The sequence below is a fragment of the Micropterus dolomieu genome, linkage group LG20, assembly GCF_021292245.1.
Source record: "Micropterus dolomieu isolate WLL.071019.BEF.003 ecotype Adirondacks linkage group LG20, ASM2129224v1, whole genome shotgun sequence".
In the NCBI taxonomy this organism is placed as follows: Eukaryota; Metazoa; Chordata; class Actinopteri; order Centrarchiformes; family Centrarchidae; genus Micropterus; species Micropterus dolomieu.
This window is the reverse complement of record NC_060169.1, coordinates 31013345-31032244: the sequence shown is the minus strand read 5'-3', so window position 1 is coordinate 31032244 and position 18900 is coordinate 31013345. Positions and strand designations below refer to the sequence as shown.

Below are 18900 nucleotides of genomic sequence, written 5' to 3'. Positions count from 1 at the left end.
GTGTCTAGTTGATACATTAATAAACACTAACACAGATCAATAACTTTGAAGAGAAGGGAGAGGGAGGGAGACGAGTGAGTACAGGCAGCCTAAGTGTTATGTAAGCGCCAGCTGTGAATGAAGGCTCTGCAGCAGGATGATGAAAGCAACACTGCTTTCCTCAACCAGACACCCTCTCACTTTCTCTTCTGGATTGTTCATGTATTATTCCTGTCACTGAGGGAAAGAGCAACAAAACTGCTGAATGTGATCCCATCATGGTACTGCATTTCCCCTCATTACTCCTGGCAACAAAGCTGATAAATGCAGACATTTTAAGACTAACTTTGGGATTTTAAAAATACATGTCCAAGAGCTGCAAATACATGTCAGTGCACAAATCCAGACCCCATTATCTACTGATGCTATCAGCCGCCTCTATGACTTTTGTGATGAAACAATAATGTGAGAAAGGGAAAAATGAAAAAATAAAAATCAGCAGTCTTAATCTGGATTAAATTACAGTGTCCGTCATGCTGGCTCCAAACCAGAACAAAACAGACCAACCTAAACCAAACCAACCATCCACTCGTCAGATGGTAAGAGTCATTTCTGGATGGAGCAAGTAATGCCCATTTTGTATTCTGAAAACAAAAATGTAATAGCACAAAGTGACATTAATTTAAAAAATATCTGTATAATAGGCAAACATTACATTACTAGAGTCTGTAAAAAACAACACATATTTCAAATGTTACTTAAGGAAAAATAGAAAACACAACAGCAGTGTTACTGCCGGTATTAAAGCTAGGGCTTCTCAAAATGAAAACATTTCCCACAAACCCTGTTGCTTTTTACTGTGAAGAGGATGTTACCGCTTTGTTTTTTCTGCTTTGCCTTTTCTTTTGCTGAAAACAATATGCATGTTTTCATATCAACATTTGATTTGAAAAGCTAAAAGCTAAAAGCTAAAATCCTTAGCATGTGTGAGAAATGGCTCAGTGTTCACGTTTGGTGTAAAGAACCAATTTTAATGCAGTTTTTGTTGAGATATAGATGTTAAATGCAACACACTGTACTGATAAGGTGTCAGATGCCTTGATTAATCTTCACCAACATGTTAAAAACAGTTACAGAGCAAGCATTTTGGAACAACTTTTGAAAGAAGATCCTGTGGACCCCAGGAAGAGTAGCTGGGAAGTTTTTTTCTTACGGATGAAAACTTGAATTCTTTAGCCATAAGACACCCCTATAGTCATTAAAATACATTTGGGGGTTTTGCTCCTACAGGGCTACATGGTCTGCTATGACCAGTAGTTTATAGTAGCTATGTTAGCTAATATTAGCAAATGTTTAGATTAGTACATTGTTGTGTAACTAGCATAAATGAGTCAACAAACTGCCTGTATGACTCTTCTCTACTTGTGCTTCTATTGCTGCTATGGTTTAGCATTTAGCATTATTAGCGTTCTTTAGCTTTTAACTTTATTTTGTCATTTCTTCTGTTAAACGGGATGTGGCTAGCTTTAAAGGTAGCACCGTCAATCTGACCTTGAGCATGGCACTGAGGACTAAGTTGTCCTGTGGACCTCCCAGTGTGAATGTAAAGCAGTAGCAGCAGAGAGAGTTAAAACTACAAAAACATCTCTGAGTACACAGATGGACCACATAAGGCACAGGGAGGTTGATTTTACAGTTTAACAATGTGAGTCAGTATCTCACGAATTGTGTGCTCTATTTGACATTCAACTATGTGGCTTGGTTGTCTGTCCCAAAATGTTTCTACAATACGTCATCATTTGTTATCTCTAAATTACAGAGGATCCAGCCTCAGGCAAACAAATTGCTTGATTTTGTAAAAATATGTGCATGCCTTCACTGTGTACGTCCTTTAATCATGTCAGTAATGTATGTGATAAAACGGAATGTGATTTGTGTAGCCTTACTATTGGTGCCTCTGGCCACTATCAAATGAAGATAAATCTGGATTGTGTCATCACTGCAGCAGTGCTATGTGATGGATCAAAATGGCGTCAGAGCATTTGAGCAGGGAGACAACGAGATTATCTGGTTGTGTGGAAGGACACGCAGCCTACAAGGGAGACTGGGAGTGCTCTTTCCTGCCTAATGACACTTTTAATTTCTGCATTTGTTTATGACTTAAAGTTGATTAGATTGACAGGAAAGGGAACTATAGCAAAATAACAAAAAGCTTGACTAAATCGTGAACATACACCGTGGGAGAGAAATTCAAAACAATGGGGAAATGTCTTGCCCTTTTATAATTATACGACATATTGTAGGGAAATCATACACTTTCTCTAGCCTTTCTAGGACTTTGTCCTTGCTTGTGGTTCAAAGGTCATGATGTGCCCTAAATGTTTTACAGTTTGAATGAAGCCCTTTGAGATCTGATTGTGACTTGACTTGGCAGATGCCAGCTGTCCCAAAGGGGACTGTTGCACAGCAAGGTCTCTGCCCTACAAGTTCATTATTCTTTGCTGTTATGCAGACAGACTATTTTTGATGTGATGTATGCATTGTGTTTTAGGTTCGGCATGCAGCACTGTGCAAATCAAGGAAGGTAATAGTCTTTCAACGCAGCTGTTGAGGCCTTAAATTTGAGACCCAGACTCCTCAGAACATCGAGCCACAGAATACCTGCAGTTTCCTTTTGACACCTGGAATCCAGGAGACTGCAGCAACACTGAGAGCAACTCGCAGCTCGTTAGGAGGATTATGTCATTATAACTGACAACTTGAGCTTCCTCAGAGTACGACGGCTACAAGGCAACGTCAGTCCTGCTTCACTTACACCCAGCAGGAGCCATGGATGACCCCTACCACAACAACGTGAACCAGCAGGTGACAGAGGGTGGAGAATACACCTACACCCAGGATGGAGGAGGCTACCCTTATCAGACTGACTACCCTCCACAGGAAGAGGATGCTGCTAGCGATGCCACAGAGGGCGCAGACGATGATGAGCAGATGTATGAGGGGGAGTACCAGGGCATCCCCCACCCTGACGAGATCAAGGAGGCGCGGCGCGCAGCTCGGTTGGAGGCCAGGAGGAAAGCCCGTCAGGCTGGCCAGCAGGAAGAGGAGGAGGAAAGCCTGCCAGAGCAGTACGAGACCATCATGGAAGACTGCGGGCATGGGCGCTTTCAGTGGATGCTGTTCTTTGTCCTGGGCCTGGCCCTAATGGCTGACGGTGTGGACGGCTTCGTGGTGGGCTTCGTCCTGCCCAGTGCTGAGAAGGACATGTGTATATCCAACTCTGACAAAGGATTGCTGGGTAAGTGACAGCAAAGGGAGGGAAGATGGAAAAACTGAGGTTTCTGTTGCATGTGGTGAAAATGTTTAAATTATGTTATTCCAAAATTATGTTGCCACTTTTAGACTTAAAATAATAGATAAAATAGTTAAGTAATAGTAAAATAATCAAACAAGACTAGGCCGCATTCAGACTGCAGGCCAAAGTGACCCAAATCAGATTTTGTTTGCTCAATTGTGACTCATATCTGATTTTTGAGTGGACAGCCCCAGTCACATGGATCTGGTCCAAATCACTTACAGGTCAGATTTTTTAAATGCGACCTCAGTCTGGACAGTCAGATTGGAATCCATGCGACTCTGACGTCACTCTAAAGCAACCGTCGCGACAATTCTGCACTAGCAGAAGTAGCAGCCATTGCTCCACAAAAAGCCATAATTAAACATGTGGCGCGCTTTCGCCTCCTTCCTGTTATCATTTGCTAGTAAATTCCCTTTCTTCCACAATCAACTAAAAAAATCTGCTCAAAAATAAAACATTAGACGCTAACCTCTGTGGCCTCTATGTTTGCTTCTGTACAACAGCGTGCTGTGTGTGACGTTGTATTATTCTTTTGCGCGTGCAGGTAACTTTCAGGTCGTGGCCAGTTCACACTGGAGTCTGATATGAGCCACATTTAAAAAATAATTTGAACAGTCACGCTAGCGGCTCTCTAAAGATTGTACTAGGCACAATGGTTATATAGTTATAAATCGTATTGGACAAACTAAAATTTTGACTGTGAGACGGCGCTAGACGAACAGTCAGGGGATCCCCAGAGTTATTACAATTTATCCTAAGGGGAACATGAAAGTCTGTTCCAAATTTCATGGCAAGAGTTGTTGAGCCATTTCTTTCAAAGCCCCGAATTTAAATCTCGTGTTGAAATTTAAATCTCATAGTAGGGGATAACCCAAGTCAATAAAAGGGAAAAAGGCTTGAATCTTTTAGGCAAATGCAAAAAAAAGGAAGAATAAAACCAACACTGTGTGTCCTAATAGAGTATGGGTCGACTGTGAGCCACCTTATTGAGTCACTGGACAGTGAGCCTTGTCATTGGTACTACAAATGTCTGGAAGTTGACATGAGAAAAACGTGGCTGCTTTCAGTATACTTTTAATGTTGGATACACTGTGTAAAGAGGATGGTGTTTCCAGTAATTTAGTTGCCTGCTAGCTTCACTTGTTCCCAAATGTTGTACCACAACAGTAAACACAGCAAAAATCTTTACTGAAATTTGTATGCGGCATAGAGCCAACTAACTGGGAAATGTACCTTGAAAACGTCTGTTCCTCCCTTTCTGTGCAGGCAACTAAACTGCAAATTAAAGCCCCTCACCTTATTTCCCAGACCTCGTGTGTAGCCAGGTGATATGGCAGATTGCACATCGCTCATTTCATTTTAACAACAAGCTCCTGGGATGAGGCATTGCAAGAGATTGATGAGGAACCCGGTGGTGATTGTATTCAGTTTGTGTTCCCAGGCTAATATGGAGCATGTTGCTGCAGTCAGAGAGCCTGGCGGCCTGCAGCGCCTGGTGCAGAGCTGTCAGATACGCTTCAGGCCTCTGACAGGCTGTGGTACCAGGAGGAAGGCCTGGCGAAAATGAAATCACAGCATCTGTGCAGAGCGGGAGGGGAACATTGATCACTGACTGAGAATATGAAGTAGATCTGTGGAATGATCCTGTCTGATTCACACTCATGCTCTGTTCACCGCACTCACGGGAGCAGAAATGTGTTTATTCTTAACCTTAGTCTTCGATAGCAAGATGCCCAAAGCTTTTGTTAAAAACAGGGGGGTTGGTGCATTTACCATTAATGTTGCTGCTATTGCTTAATCTATAGAGTCAAAATACCTGAGGCTTATATTGGGAGACACAATGTTGGAGACGAAGAAGCAAAATGCTGGCAGTTTTTAAATCCCAGGCTTGATGTGGTTGTAGACATTGAACTATGTTAAAGAAATTGCTATACTTGCAATGCAGCTATAGAATTTATGGAATATAACTGAAGTTGCAATTAAAAAGGTCATGCATAAATTACAAGCTGGTTTTGTGAAAGTTCTCTGCTGCCATTTAAGAGATAATCTAGAATATCCTTGGTGTTTAGCATTGATGGCTGCAGTGTTTTTGCACTTCCCACTCCCAGAAACCACATGTCAGTCAAGCATGTTCCTTTTGATTGACTCTGACTTTTTATACTTACCAGAGATTTTTCTTTTTCTGTTAAGCAATGACAGCTTTACTGCTCATGCATAATATCCAGCTCTTCCTCTATTTACTCCAAACAAACTACTGTTACCGTTGAATGACATGTGAAATACTATCTCTACTTGTGCACCTGCTTCTCGTAGTTCTTTGTAACTGCAAACTAGTTTTAAATGGGTGCTTTACTAAATTGGGTCACATCATTAAAACTTCAGGAACATCTTAGCTAGTAAGACTTAAACTATTTTACACATTATGTCAGTAATGTGTAAATCGGTTGCTTTGAAAGACCTCAGTGCTGTCTAATGAAAAACAATCAACACTGTTAACAGGAAGCACTTCAGTATCCCGCTCTGTAACTTCCAAAAATACAGTTTAAGGGGACCTAGCTACATATTGAACAGACTTTTGTGTGACGTCACATGTGTTGACCATATCCCAGTAGTTTACCTCTCGCTCTACCTTATTTCTTTTACTCTGTTAATATATCGGCATATATCAGCAAGCGAATCATTAGCTTGCTAATATGTATGTGTTATTAGCTGCATGTGTTATTGTCAAATCCTTCAGTTAGCAAACACCTGGCTGAAAAATATTAATGGAACAACTCTCTTTATAAGACCTAGTTTGTGTGGTGCAGCTTGTTTTAATTTAGTGATGCTTAAAATATCCACTTAGTAAACACTTATAGGCTAAGTCTGAACTTAGGAACAGCTGGTGCAACCGGCTCCAGGCCAGCAATAGTAACAACTTTCCTACACTGGCTACAAATTCAGTAGCATACTGCAGAACTGACATAACAGAAAAATTTAGCAGATTATTACTTTAAGGCTTTTCACAATTCATTTTAGGAAAATGCTGCCAGGTGCTCATTCTTCAGTAAAACTCATTACATTATATTCTATAAAATGTTGCCCTGTTGTTTAAGGAAATAAAAGTAAGAAAAAAAGAGCTTAATTTGAGCTTAATTTCTTCTATCTGGAATGAAAGTGAATGATCACAAACTGGAATGATAAACAAAAGCAGAAGCGTTGAACGACATGTTTATGTCATCCATAAAGAAAAGCCTCACACCTGTTTTAATTATGTACACATGGTTAGTATTTCTTTAGACAGTACTTATTGTGTGATATGAATAGATCCGTTGTCCCTTCATCTTGATGTGTTAAATGCACAAACAGTGCTTTCACTTTTAATTAAGGGGATTCAGTGTCTTCACTGTGCTCAAGGACGCTTTAACAGGCAGATAGAAGCTTGTTGCTGCAGGGGCTGATCCTGGGCCTCCACCTGAAGGACAGGCTTTCTAATCACAAGGCCACTGTGTCATCCTGTCCATGTGCATATCCAAGGCATACACATGGCAGTATGGAACAACTTGGCCAAGATATTAGGTGACATGTCAGCCTTGAGTCTTTGTCCCCTGGTGCCCTGGGCAGTCTCTTGTTGAATGAGTTAGGGATGTGTAGCTTGGCGTGTGGAGCGCCAGAGCATCTAGATAGTCTAGTAATCCACAGGGAAGGTGCACACTATGGCTCCACGTGCTGTTAAGCTGCTTAGTCCCACTGTAATTAGGGCTGTGTGTAGTAAAAACACAGAGCAGGCAGGAGGTATCAGTCTAAAGGTTTAAACAACATGGTGAAGAGGATGGCCGAAGCTGCAGGTTTGAGCCCTGACACTGACATCAGGGGAGAGCACATTACTCTCCCCAGAGACATAAAATGGAAGTACATAATCATTATTATCTTCTCGGTGCAGTAATGGGCAGCACAGTAGGTTACTCTTGAGGGCTGTTGCCTTACAACAGAAATAAATGACACATTAGACCTCCTGCCTATAGTGCATGCTGGGATAGGCTAGACATGCTGCAACCCAGAGTGGCAATCTCAATTTTTGCATGTAATAAAAGTTAACAACAAAATGATAAGACACATGGAGCAATATGTATCACAAGTGAATGAACCTGAAAGCAGATTTAAAAAACATGGAAGGTGAATATTGTGCAAGTGAAGTACTCATAAGTGCCTCAACGTCCTTACGACCTTTATTCCTCAGTTTTCTGGGAATGCCATTATCAGCACTAAATCTTTTCTTGGAATGTCATTCTGAACATTCAGAAATGTTGATCAGAGCGCGCATATAAGGATGCATCACGCTGAACAGTACAGTACAAAGGGTGACGATTTCTCTATTCCTCTGTTCTCTGTTCAGGTGTTCATATAAGGGTAAAGGGGGCCCCCTTGTGGAGATCAGGAAACTCCAATTACAGAAATGCTATAGTTATTCCTTCCAATGATGTTTGTGTGTATGTATGCAAATAGTATCTGTAAAGCCTACGCTGTGTGTTTCAGTTAGATCAATGGCACACTGTGGGAGTAAAATGCGACTTGACTGTAGGTGTAAAGGTCTCCTCCAAATGCCACAAAATGAGGTTTGTGTTTATGTGTGTATTTGCAGGTCTACTGGTGTATGTAGCCATGATGGTGGGGGCGTTGGTGTGGGGGGGTCTGTGCGATAAGATGGGGAGGAGGAAGTGTCTGATCTACGTCCTGACCATCGACCTGGTTTTCTCCTTCCTGTCCTGCTTTGCTCAGGGCTACGGCTTCTTCCTCTTCTTCAGGTTCTGCTCCGGCTTTGGGTGAGACACTTTTATATTTAACATTTATGTTCACGTGTACATCCTCAGGCCTCGCTTGAACAAAAGACAGTGTCAGCTGGCTATTATAATGACTGAATGACTATTTGAAGATATTTGTTCCAAAATAAGATACTTGACATTTAAGTAAGATGAGCAGTAGATAGCACCATTAAAACAAACTGTGGACCTTCAAGAACACCAGTTGACTCACTTAGTTGATACGTTTCATTAATTGAACACATTCACATTTCATGCTAGATTTCTGTTTATTTATTTCAAAGGAGCATTTCTTTACTATACCAATTAAGTGATAAATGTTCTTTGCTTGTTTTTAATTTGAGTTTTCCTGCTGATTTCCTGCTGTCACCAGCACCTTGACGCTGTGCACACATTGATTTTGCAGCTTTCAAAGACACATTTCTTTTGATAATGATTGCAGCCTGAGTGTACCCACCTGCAATATTGATGTTTGAGCTTTTTGCTAAGCCAGAGAATACAAGGTCACCGAAATAAAGCGTTCAGCTGTTGCTGATAATGAGCCCTGTGTTAGTCATTAGCATTCACATCTGCAGGAGACGTGTGCCCGTTTTGCCGGCTTCACAAAACATAAGGGCAGTCATGACAGTCTCCAAACTCCCGTGTAAGATTTGTCATCATGATAAAAAAAGAAAAACCATCTAAGATGCCAATGATTGTCTTGATGTTAAACATACTGCAGTGGTTTTGCTAAAAGTTTTGCTGACCTTCATGTAATGTGATTTCCCTGTTGTTGTTTTTTTAAGTCTTTTAAATTAGTATTAAATTGGGAAATATTACTCAAATCATATAAAAGAGAAAGATAAGCATTTTATTTTCCTTTTTCTGTAATTTGGGTTCAGGAGCTGTCTGGATGATGTCTCATAAATACGATGATGATCACATCTATTACTGTAAAAGAAGATGCCAAAGATACTAATGTGTTGTAGCCCAAGACCAACACCAGTGCTGAAACATCACTCTCAGCAGGCTCCAGCCAGAAAACATCCAGTCTCATTATGTGAACCATTTATATGTCAAACCCTCCTCCTAATTTTAACCACATCAGCATTCAGTTGCCCTCAGCAATTCTTCATTATCTCAGAAAATGCTTTTTATCCCAAGTATTCAAAACTGACTTTTCTGAATCTGGCTTTTAACTTGTAGTTTTTCAGAGATGGATGAACTTCAAAAGTCAAGGTCTGTTAACGGGACAATAAAGCTGTTAAAGCTTTTACTTTCTGAAAAGGTAGAGAACATTTGCAACATAAAATGTTATTGTACACATTTGTAATTCTGTCATAAACCTTTATGCTTGGCTATTTATTTGATCATAAAGAATTTACCCAAGTCACAAAAAAGTGTTGTCAACAGTTTTCATAGGAACTACTGTATTTTTTTTGTAGAAAGTAGATCCAATGAAAATGGTTCACAGCAAGGTTTGTCATCCAGTGTATCCAGGACATTTTTATTAAATCTTTTAAATGTAATATTGAAAGTTTTGAGCACTACAAATTAAATTCCATGCACCTACCATGTGTTGGGCTGCAGGAAGACACAGATGTAGAAATAAAGCCAAATTTATCTGTGGAATGAGAGAACATGTGTTTTTGTGTAATTGTGTGAACCTGCCTTTAAAAAAAAGATACTTCAAAGATCAAATGTCAGATATCACAGCAAAGAGGATCATGGACAAAATAAAAGTTTATACACGAGATGTCTTGTGATTCCTCCCCCAGCATTGGTGGCTCAATCCCGATAGTGTACACCTACTTCACCGAGTTCCTGCAGATGGATAAACGTGGTGAACATCTGAGCTGGCTCTGCATGTTCTGGATGCTGGGAGGCCTGTATGCCTCCTTCACCGCCTGGGGAATCATCCCTCACTATGGTAACACATACACGGTGACTCGCATAACCACACACACACATACATACTGTACATGTAGACGCACATGAAGACACACAACATTCAATTAAACCCAGAGGACAGAGATAATATACTGTTTATTTCACTTTTGTCAAATTTGAATTCACTGGTGTTGAATTTGTGGGACTTTTTTGTGCTTGCTAACATGTCTCATCGTGAGACATTTCCCTAGCAATTAAACATGAATAATTCACATTAAGTATTGAAAAATTATTTTATGGAAGTCTTATATAAACACACAGTTATATGTGTGTAACTGTAACTTTCAACTTTTGATTCTTTGCAATGGTTCAAATGCAAAAGTAGATATAGCAGTTCATAAATGAAGTTTTATATATACAACAATAAAGATGTGTTTTGTTGCACCACAGCAGTAAAGCGATGCTGAAATATTAACATGCTCTTCACTGGATGGTTTTCCAGGTTGGGGCTTCGCCATTGGTACTGAGTTCCAGATCCACAGTTGGAGATTATTTATTTTCGTGTGTCTCTTCCCGGCGCTGGCTGCACTTGTCGGTGTCATCTTCATGCCGGAGAGCCCTCGTTTCCTCCTGGAGGTCAGAGCCAGTGTCACCAGATAAAAACACGCACAAGATTAAAATGTGTTTCATTGTCTGCTTCAACTGCATAACACAAAGAACTATCTGTACTGCTAATACAAGAGAGATTAAGAATAACCACAAAAGATATTGAGACACAAGCTCCCTTTCTTAATATGCATTATGTCAGCGTATGGTGTTAAACATCAAGCTGTGATTGGTTAAAAATGTTGAGTCACCAGCCACCACAGCAACATCCCACTGCTGTGCAAAGGTAGCAAAAGGCTGCTAAGGCGCCACCAGGACACCACCCACCCCTGCTTCTCATCCAGGACATTGTCAGACCTTTAACCACATGTGGTATTGTATTTGTATGTTACAGCAGGGCAGCTCCAGCATATTCATACCCCCCCCCCCCCCCCAAATTATCACACATTTCCCCACCTGATAACAGACAGACCCTCATGGGAACATTGTTACTCAACTGTATCTGTCCACTGTGTATGTGGGAAATAAACGTGCCTTAAACAATAACAGGTTTCACAGAACACTCTTAAAATTGATCATGTAGACATTCATAGGTAATAGCTTGCATGTGTGTGTTTTCTTTCTCAGAATGCCCGACACGATGAGGCGTGGATGATCCTGCGACGAGTTCACGACACCAACTGGAAGGCCAAGGGGGAGCCGGAGAGAGTCTTCACTGTAAGCCTTACTTTATAGCGGCGGTTTTGCCCAATCGCTCATCATCAGTTATCTAATTTAGCAGTTCATTAACAAAATAAATGTAACTACAGGCTATTTTATCTGATCCTCAGCTGTCACAAATGACATAAATGATTTCATTGTTCCATTTAATTGTAAGCCATGACAGCAGCCCGGGTTGCACAATCGGCTTTTTTTCACAGCTAACATTCTGACATGCCCTAGTGGGAAAATCGCAGGTGTTATTAATACCATTAATGATGGCTGCAGTGCATTTAGGTGTTCCAGGTTCAGGCACCTGTTGTTGTGCAATAACAACAAACGTTTATCGCTTATTATTAGGTGGCCTAATGAGCACCACATGTTTAAAAATCAGTGCAGATGTTACAGGAATGCTCTGAGAAAGACAGCTTGCAATTTGACTGATTAAAAAAAAGCCAGTGTGTGTTTATAATGTGCTGTTTTCTTTAATATACTGTATATCATTTTTCAGGTTTTCATTAAACCCTGTTTTAAAAACTTTCAATTAGATCATATACTCTCAATTTCTCTTGAAACACAGCCATGAAATTAAAGATTAAGCAAGTTATTGTTGACATGTCCAAACTCATCTCTCTTTGTGAAGGCAACCAACATTAAGACTCCACAAACTCAGGAGGATGAGTTCATAGAGATCCAGAGTGACACTGGAACTGCCTTCCAGCGCTGGACCGTCAGACACATGACCATGCTGCAACAGGTCTGCAGATCTCTCCTACACACCCGTAAAACAGGATAGAAAACTAACTTTGCATTTGTCTCACGTAAACTGAATGTCTTGAAAAGTGCTTTCGTCCCCTTCGTGCAGACCTTGCATGTTAATCTTAATTGTCTCTCCTTCTGTCCCTCAGGTGATGGCTAACATAATGTCACTAGCAGCGCCAGAGCTCAGACTGCAAGGCCTCTTCCTGGTTATTGTCTGGTTCTGCTTGGCCTTCAGGTAGCAACAATGCTATTTAGCCTGTAGACCCACATGTCTTAGTAGAATACACTTATATCCCTAATGGTAGATTTGCATTCAAATCATGGATTTTTAGAATGTTAATTTTAATAAGTGGACATTTGTAAATTCTCCAAGGCAGAGCCTTTCTGAAGAAAGATAAAAGAAAGAATGTTGCTGTCAAAAATCTCACTTACCCTTGCAGATTCCTTTGTTTTTATGTACTCATATTTCTGTGTTCCTATGTGTATCAGCTACCATGGACTGGGAGTGTGGTTCCCCGATATGATCAAATACATGCAGTTTGAGGAGTACGAGTCCAAGGTCCGAGTGTTCCACCGAGAGCGAGTCGAACATTTTCACTTCAACTTCTCACTGGTCAACCAGATCCACCGCGAGGGAGAGTACATCCATGACAAGTACGTTTCCTCAACACAGCCCCTCTATTATATTTATATTCATGTGTATTCTACTGCTTGATGAGTTTTCTTTCCTTTCATTTAGGTTCGCAAACATTGAGATCAAGTCTGTGAAGTTTGAGGATTCTCTGTTTGAAAACTGCTACTTTGAGGATGTCAAGTCAACCAACACCTTCTTCGAGAACTGCACCATCAAAAACACTGTCTTCTATAACACAGGTATTGTGCTCACTCCTTAAGGTCTGGGGCTCCAAAAACTCAACTAACTAGTAGTATAAATTATATATTAAAACCATCAGTTTACATCCTAATGTAAAATTTATTCTAGAAACTGCTCGCTTCGCCTCCTTTTATGGCTGTCCCTCTGTTCTCTCCAGACCTCTGGCAGGAAAAGTTCAAAGACTGTCGAATGGAGAACACCACCTTCCTCCACCCAAAGAAAGGCTGCCATCTGAACTTCCAGGAGGAGAACGACATCGTCATCTACTTGGTCAGCTTCCTGGGCAGTTTGGCGGTGTTGCCGGGCAACATCATCTCAGCATTGTTCATGGACAAGATAGGAAGGATCAGAATAATAGGTGAGATCAGCAGAAAGTGTAAATGCAGTATTAGTACAGTAACCCTGGTGGTGGTGGGTGGGTTGTGTAGTTTTTGACAAATCTGTTTCTTTCTTTCTAGGTGGCTCTATGTTAGTGTCGTCTGTCTGTACTTTCCTGTTGCTGCTAAGTTTCAGTCAAGGAGCTGTAATATGTTGGCAGTGTCTCTTCTATGGCGCCAGCGTGGCAGCCTGGAATGGATTAGAGGTCATTTCTGTGGAACTCTACCCCTCCTCTAAAAGGTACAGTCCAACTTTATATCCACTAATAAAAGGTCCAGTGCGATCTCTACCATACAGCAGTTCATCTCCATCTCTTTCCCGCAAGGTTTAGAATGAACCTTTTGCTAAATCCCTCACCCAAACAGCCAAACACGTTCAATCATAGCTTAGCAACTGTAAATAAGCTTGCCTGCCAGGTTTTGAATTTCTACATGTTTTGAAGTGATGTGCGTGGGTCTGTAATAAGAGAGATAATCCCTATTAAAAGCACTTGGTAAGTGGTGTGTTATTTTACCTTTCCAAACCAAAGACACAAGGGAAGAATTTATTTAACAGTGTGTTTATCTGTTCGTTTGCAAATGTTACAGCTTACTACCTACAGTAATAATATAGTGTTATTCCGAAGCAGTATGCCATTTTCTAACCACGTCATTTTGTGGGGTTGCGTTTCAAAAAGCCCTATTCAGGACAGTGTAGCCTATCAGCAGCAGCTCTGTCCTGCTCTTTGTTTGGTTGGGAGAAGTGTACACTCCTGCAACTCAAGCTAAACTCATTTACCAAGATGGAGGTAACATTTGTCAAACTTGTCACTTCGTCCTCATCCTCAAACCTGTCTCTTGTAAAATTTATAAATACGGTTTCAAGATATGAACAGTAATAAATCTAACCTGTGTGTGTCGCCTGTGAAAGTGCATTTTTCTACAGTATGCAAACAGGGATTTGTTAAAAAAAAACATTGTTTAACATCAAATCACCAAAGTAAGTTGGAGATGGAGTTTCAACCAACACACAGTTAATAATAACTAATTAGTTCATTAGCTAGTTATTTAGCTGATCTGACAGTTCCTCCTCTCCACTAAGACTTTAAAAGTAAATCTCATTCAACTGGACAAAGACTATAAGTCACCTCATATTGCAACTTCATTCTCTTTTGCTGGCATATTCAGAACTTTCGCATTTTAGCAATATTTTTCAATTTATTTTATTATTCTTGAGTCAAATAGCAATTCACTGTTACCAAGAAAAAATTACTCACTCAAAACATATTTTAATTCATCAATCTGCCATGCAAAAAGTTGTTCATCTAAACTTTGTCTGTCTTTTTGACTTTGCAGAGGGACAGCGTTCGGTATCCTAAATGGGATTTGTAAGTTTGCGGCCATCATTGCCAGCTTCATCTTTGCAGCCTTCATCGGCATCACTAAGATCATCCCCATCTTCCTGGCCTTCGCCGCCCTCGTTTGCGGAGGTCTGGTAGCTCTCAAGCTGCCCGAAACCCGGGAGAAAATCCTCTCTTGAAAAGCCAAACTCCTGCAGCCTCCAGGCCTCAACCACAGTTTAGCTATGGGGGAAAGCTTTTTGGGATATCAGCTTAAACTGAAATGGAAAGACAAGGAAGGAAAGGTCACACTGTGCTAGCTGTGTGGATGAGCCTGCCATGGTTATATGATTAAAAATGTTGAAAACCTGTCTGGTTGCCTATGTGAAACTGTGGTTGCTTTTTATTCCCTCTGTAAGCTCCTCAGTCTGCCCAGCGATTCTGTCACATCGTTTAAAAGTTGTGTTTGTCATTTCCTTTTTATTATTTACTGCCCATCCTCTATTCACACACATACACACAGTGTAACGTTTGTTTTGTTTAAGGTTTGTGTAAAAGAAAGATTAATATGAGATGATGTTTGTGAGTGTACGTGAAAGGTGATGTAGTTCATGTTACCATATTGTGCTTTGGTTTCATTCCCTTTTGGAAAAAAAATTAAGAGAGAGGACTAGTCAAAACTTGAACTTGATTTGAATCCTGTTGTATTCACCGCCGAGGCTCAGCAGCAATTTTACTGCTGGTGTTGTTATTCAGAGAAAACGCCTCTTTAGCTCATCCAGTCTGTATTAATCCTTCTTTAGTTCACATGTTGTTGCTTGGTTTGTTCTCTCTATACATAAACCTGGATCAACCATTTTATTATATGTAGGAGTTTTTTTTATTTTATTGAATCCACAGCTGTTCACTTCTCCCAATTAATCCAAATCCATCCTGAACAGCTGACCGGGTTCTCCACCTGTTTGTCGTCTTGTGCTCGACTGAGACATTGTGTCTGTTCTTAAATGTAGAGCTGTGTTCTGTAGGTGGTGGTAGTGTAGAATCAGTTTTATCTGTCACATCCTGCCATGACAAAATGTAAGGAATTGTTCTGTTTGTTTATTCAATTATTTTTCGTCTTTTTTTCTAAACAAGAGAATGATACAAATCTGTTTTGATATGATGCTCTCGTTTTAACGTTCTGAGGAAGAACAGTTTTACAGAACCTGCTGCATTTCTGACAACATGTGTCAAGATTTCTAAGGAGCATGTTACTTTTTTGGCTTGACTGAGCTGTGTGTGTGTGTGTGTGTGTGTGTGTGTGTGTGTGTGTGTGTGTGTGTGTGTGTGTGTGTGTGTGTGTGTGTGTGTGTGTGTGTGTGTGTGTGGTTGTTGTCCACATGTCTGTGAATTTACTGGAACACAATAATCTGACTACCAATACTATGTTTGTTGTTGTACATACTGTAGACCTGTGTATATTAGTTGTAAAATAGTAGCTCCATCATGACTTGAATAAAGCTGAGGGCTTATGATCCAGTTTCCTGGTTAATAATATATGCAGAATATGTGAGAACGTGATGAAACAAGTTATACACTTTCAAGATTTCAGATTTGAATCCCAGAAATATTTTGAAATATATGAATATATGAAATATTGAAATATTTTTGGAAATACGACAGGTTAAAGTAGAAGATACCAATCTCAAATTTGTTTGTACAGAGCCCATGGAAAGAGCAGCTTAGCTTAGCATAAAGACTGGAGAAAAATAAGGTAAAAAATAAGCCTGGAACTACAGAAATAACTGGAGTTGGTGAGTTCTGAGTTCACTCAGAGGCTGATGTGAACACAAACAAACACAAAGGAGCTGTATGTCTATTGCTAGCTAGCTTACAGCTAACTGTGTAAAGGTGGTACAGTGCATTGGCTGGTTGGGGTGAATAAAAGCAAACGTCTAGCTGTTCAATTTGCAAAAACTACGCTTCATTTTCTGTCTGAACACACCTTAAAGCTCACAAATCAACACATTATATTTCATTAATCAATATGTACCGCACACAGTACTGCCACAGTAACTTTTTTACTTTTGGACATAGCAAGGCTAGCTGTTTTCACCTGTTACCCATCTCTGTACTTTCCTAAACACCTGCTTTGTGCACAGACATTGAAAATTGTATTATTATTATATTATATCTTATTCTTGACAAGAACAAAAATGTTCCAAAATGTTGAACTATTCCTTAACCTGACCTGACAACTTCAAATACGCATAATTTATAAAATAAAATCACAGAGGATGTCTTTATGAATTTGAGATGTAAAGAAGTCAGGGCTGATTGAACAGAAAACATTCAAATCCAAGCTCTGAAACAATCTTGATTGCTTTCTAGAAACATGTTATATTTCAGGGATGATAGCAGTGAGTGGGCACTGAATATAACTGTTGCCATGTCAGAGGCAGCTGTGTGTTGGGGGGTAGGTGAGCAGGGATTGTAAAAACATGGCAGCACACAAGTGTGAGCAAGTGCCGGTAGTGGAAGGATGTGTTTACTCTGGCTGAGGTGTGAAAGACAATCTGCTGATCTGTCCTCCAGGTTTATCTGGATGTCAAGTGAACAGAAGACACACACTGGAACTAATGCTTAAAATATGATCTAGTTTGACTTCAGTGAGATTTGGTCGATCAATAACTGATTGACAATGGATAGGTTTTTACCTTTCTAGGGGGTGTCTGGAATATTATCAACATTCCCACCAGGTCAATAGTCAGTTCATGCTCTCTACTTTCAACTATTTAATTGAATTCGCTTAATTCTGGGAAGTTCTGTTGAAATTTGTCATGTTCTGCAAATGTCATTCTCTTATAATTAGAGGAAATTTACTGTCCACCTCTGACTGACCCTCCAGTTGCAGCTATGTTTCACACCTAGGGTGCAGAATGTGTCCCCCTCACCTGGCACCTCACTCACACTCACACTCTCTCTCTCTCACACACACACACACACACACACACACACACACACACACTCACACACGCTCACACACACATTGAAGCTTTCAAACTAACACATTACCACACAAATCTGAGATAAACCTTGTCAATCTGAAGCGACAATATATTTAAAACTTTTATTTGCCCAGGATGTGAAGCAGTCCAAGACTCACAGAGAGTAAAAAGTGGCAGCAGGAAAAACACTTTTACCACCCTCAGTGCCCACTCAGCAGAAGTTTAGGCAAGAAACCACCGACATTTGAGGTCATTTACAGTGAAATGCGATGGAACTGGGAAATGTTTGTGACATGTTGATATTCAAGTGTGTCTTACAGTATTAAGACCATTAAGGCCACCATGCGCCACCAGAGCACCTTAAAGGTCCAGTGTGTAATATTTAGGAGGATCTATTGACAGGAATGCAATACAACATACATAACTACGGTATGTTGTCAGTGGTGTACAAAGACCTTACATAATGAACCGTTATGTTTTTATTATCATAAGCCTGGTTCACACTACACGATTTTGAGCCCAATTCGGCAGTCCGTGATCTCGGTGCCCGTCGGGCTGTTATCATGGGTAAATCAGCGATCGATCGGCGGTCGCCAGTCGCATCAAAACAGCTCCCTAACGCATCACTGACACATCGCAGACACCAGCGAGATATCTAGCAAGCCAAATATCTGGCGGAGTCGGCCGACTCGACACCCACATCCAGCCAATGAGAGCAGGCAGCTACTTTTTCACCGCAAAACAATTTTTATTCCCCTCAGCTCTCTCTGTAGCACAGACAATCCCTGCTACCTGCGTGTGCTAATCCATTCTTTCATTCATATTCTTTATCTTTATAATTGCTAGCTTTATAATAACAAATAACAGCTGTTTCGTGTGTAGGTTCGCGTCATTTCCCGTTTCACATTTCACGTGTTGTCTTGACAAAATGTAGTTGGAAGATCAGCCATCAGGACACAGCCGTTGTCAGCTCGTGTCCTGTGTGACCCCCTGACCCTAGTCACGTAGTGTGAACACCACACTGACTCCCGTCACAAGACGGCAAGTTGTGTAGTCTGAACAGCACGGCCATCGGTTGACGCTGAAAGTCATGTAGTCTGCATGAGCCTTTAGAATTAGCCATTTTTATCTACATACACCGCGGTCCGCTGACATAGAAGTCGCCATGTTTCTACAGTAGCCCTGATGATCAAACTGCTCTGCAGAGCGTGTTTTGTCACTACATTGAATAAAAAAGAAGAAGAAGTAATAGTAGTTTATTAGAGGATCGT

At 40.6% G+C, this 18900-nt stretch overlaps 1 protein-coding gene across 9 annotated transcripts in view; it reads left to right on the top strand.

Moving 5' to 3' along the window:
- Positions 1–15013, top strand: part of sv2ba (synaptic vesicle glycoprotein 2Ba) — a 40948-nt gene extending 25935 nt beyond the window's left edge. For all 9 annotated transcript variants that reach the window (XM_046031828.1, XM_046031825.1, XM_046031826.1 and 6 more), the window contains 12 exons: positions 2531–3277; positions 7959–8139; positions 9894–10045; positions 10508–10641; positions 11239–11328; positions 11954–12067; positions 12219–12307; positions 12562–12726; positions 12812–12945; positions 13104–13304; positions 13405–13564; positions 14659–15013. In XM_046031828.1, the coding sequence (XP_045887784.1) occupies positions 2809–3277; positions 7959–8139; positions 9894–10045; positions 10508–10641; positions 11239–11328; positions 11954–12067; positions 12219–12307; positions 12562–12726; positions 12812–12945; positions 13104–13304; positions 13405–13564; positions 14659–14842 (2073 nt within the window). In that variant the 5' untranslated portion in view covers positions 2531–2808 and the 3' untranslated portion in view covers positions 14843–15013. The remainder of the gene's footprint in view (positions 1–2530; positions 3278–7958; positions 8140–9893; positions 10046–10507; positions 10642–11238; positions 11329–11953; positions 12068–12218; positions 12308–12561; positions 12727–12811; positions 12946–13103; positions 13305–13404; positions 13565–14658) is intronic.
- The last annotated feature ends 3887 nt before the right edge of the window (positions 15014–18900 follow it).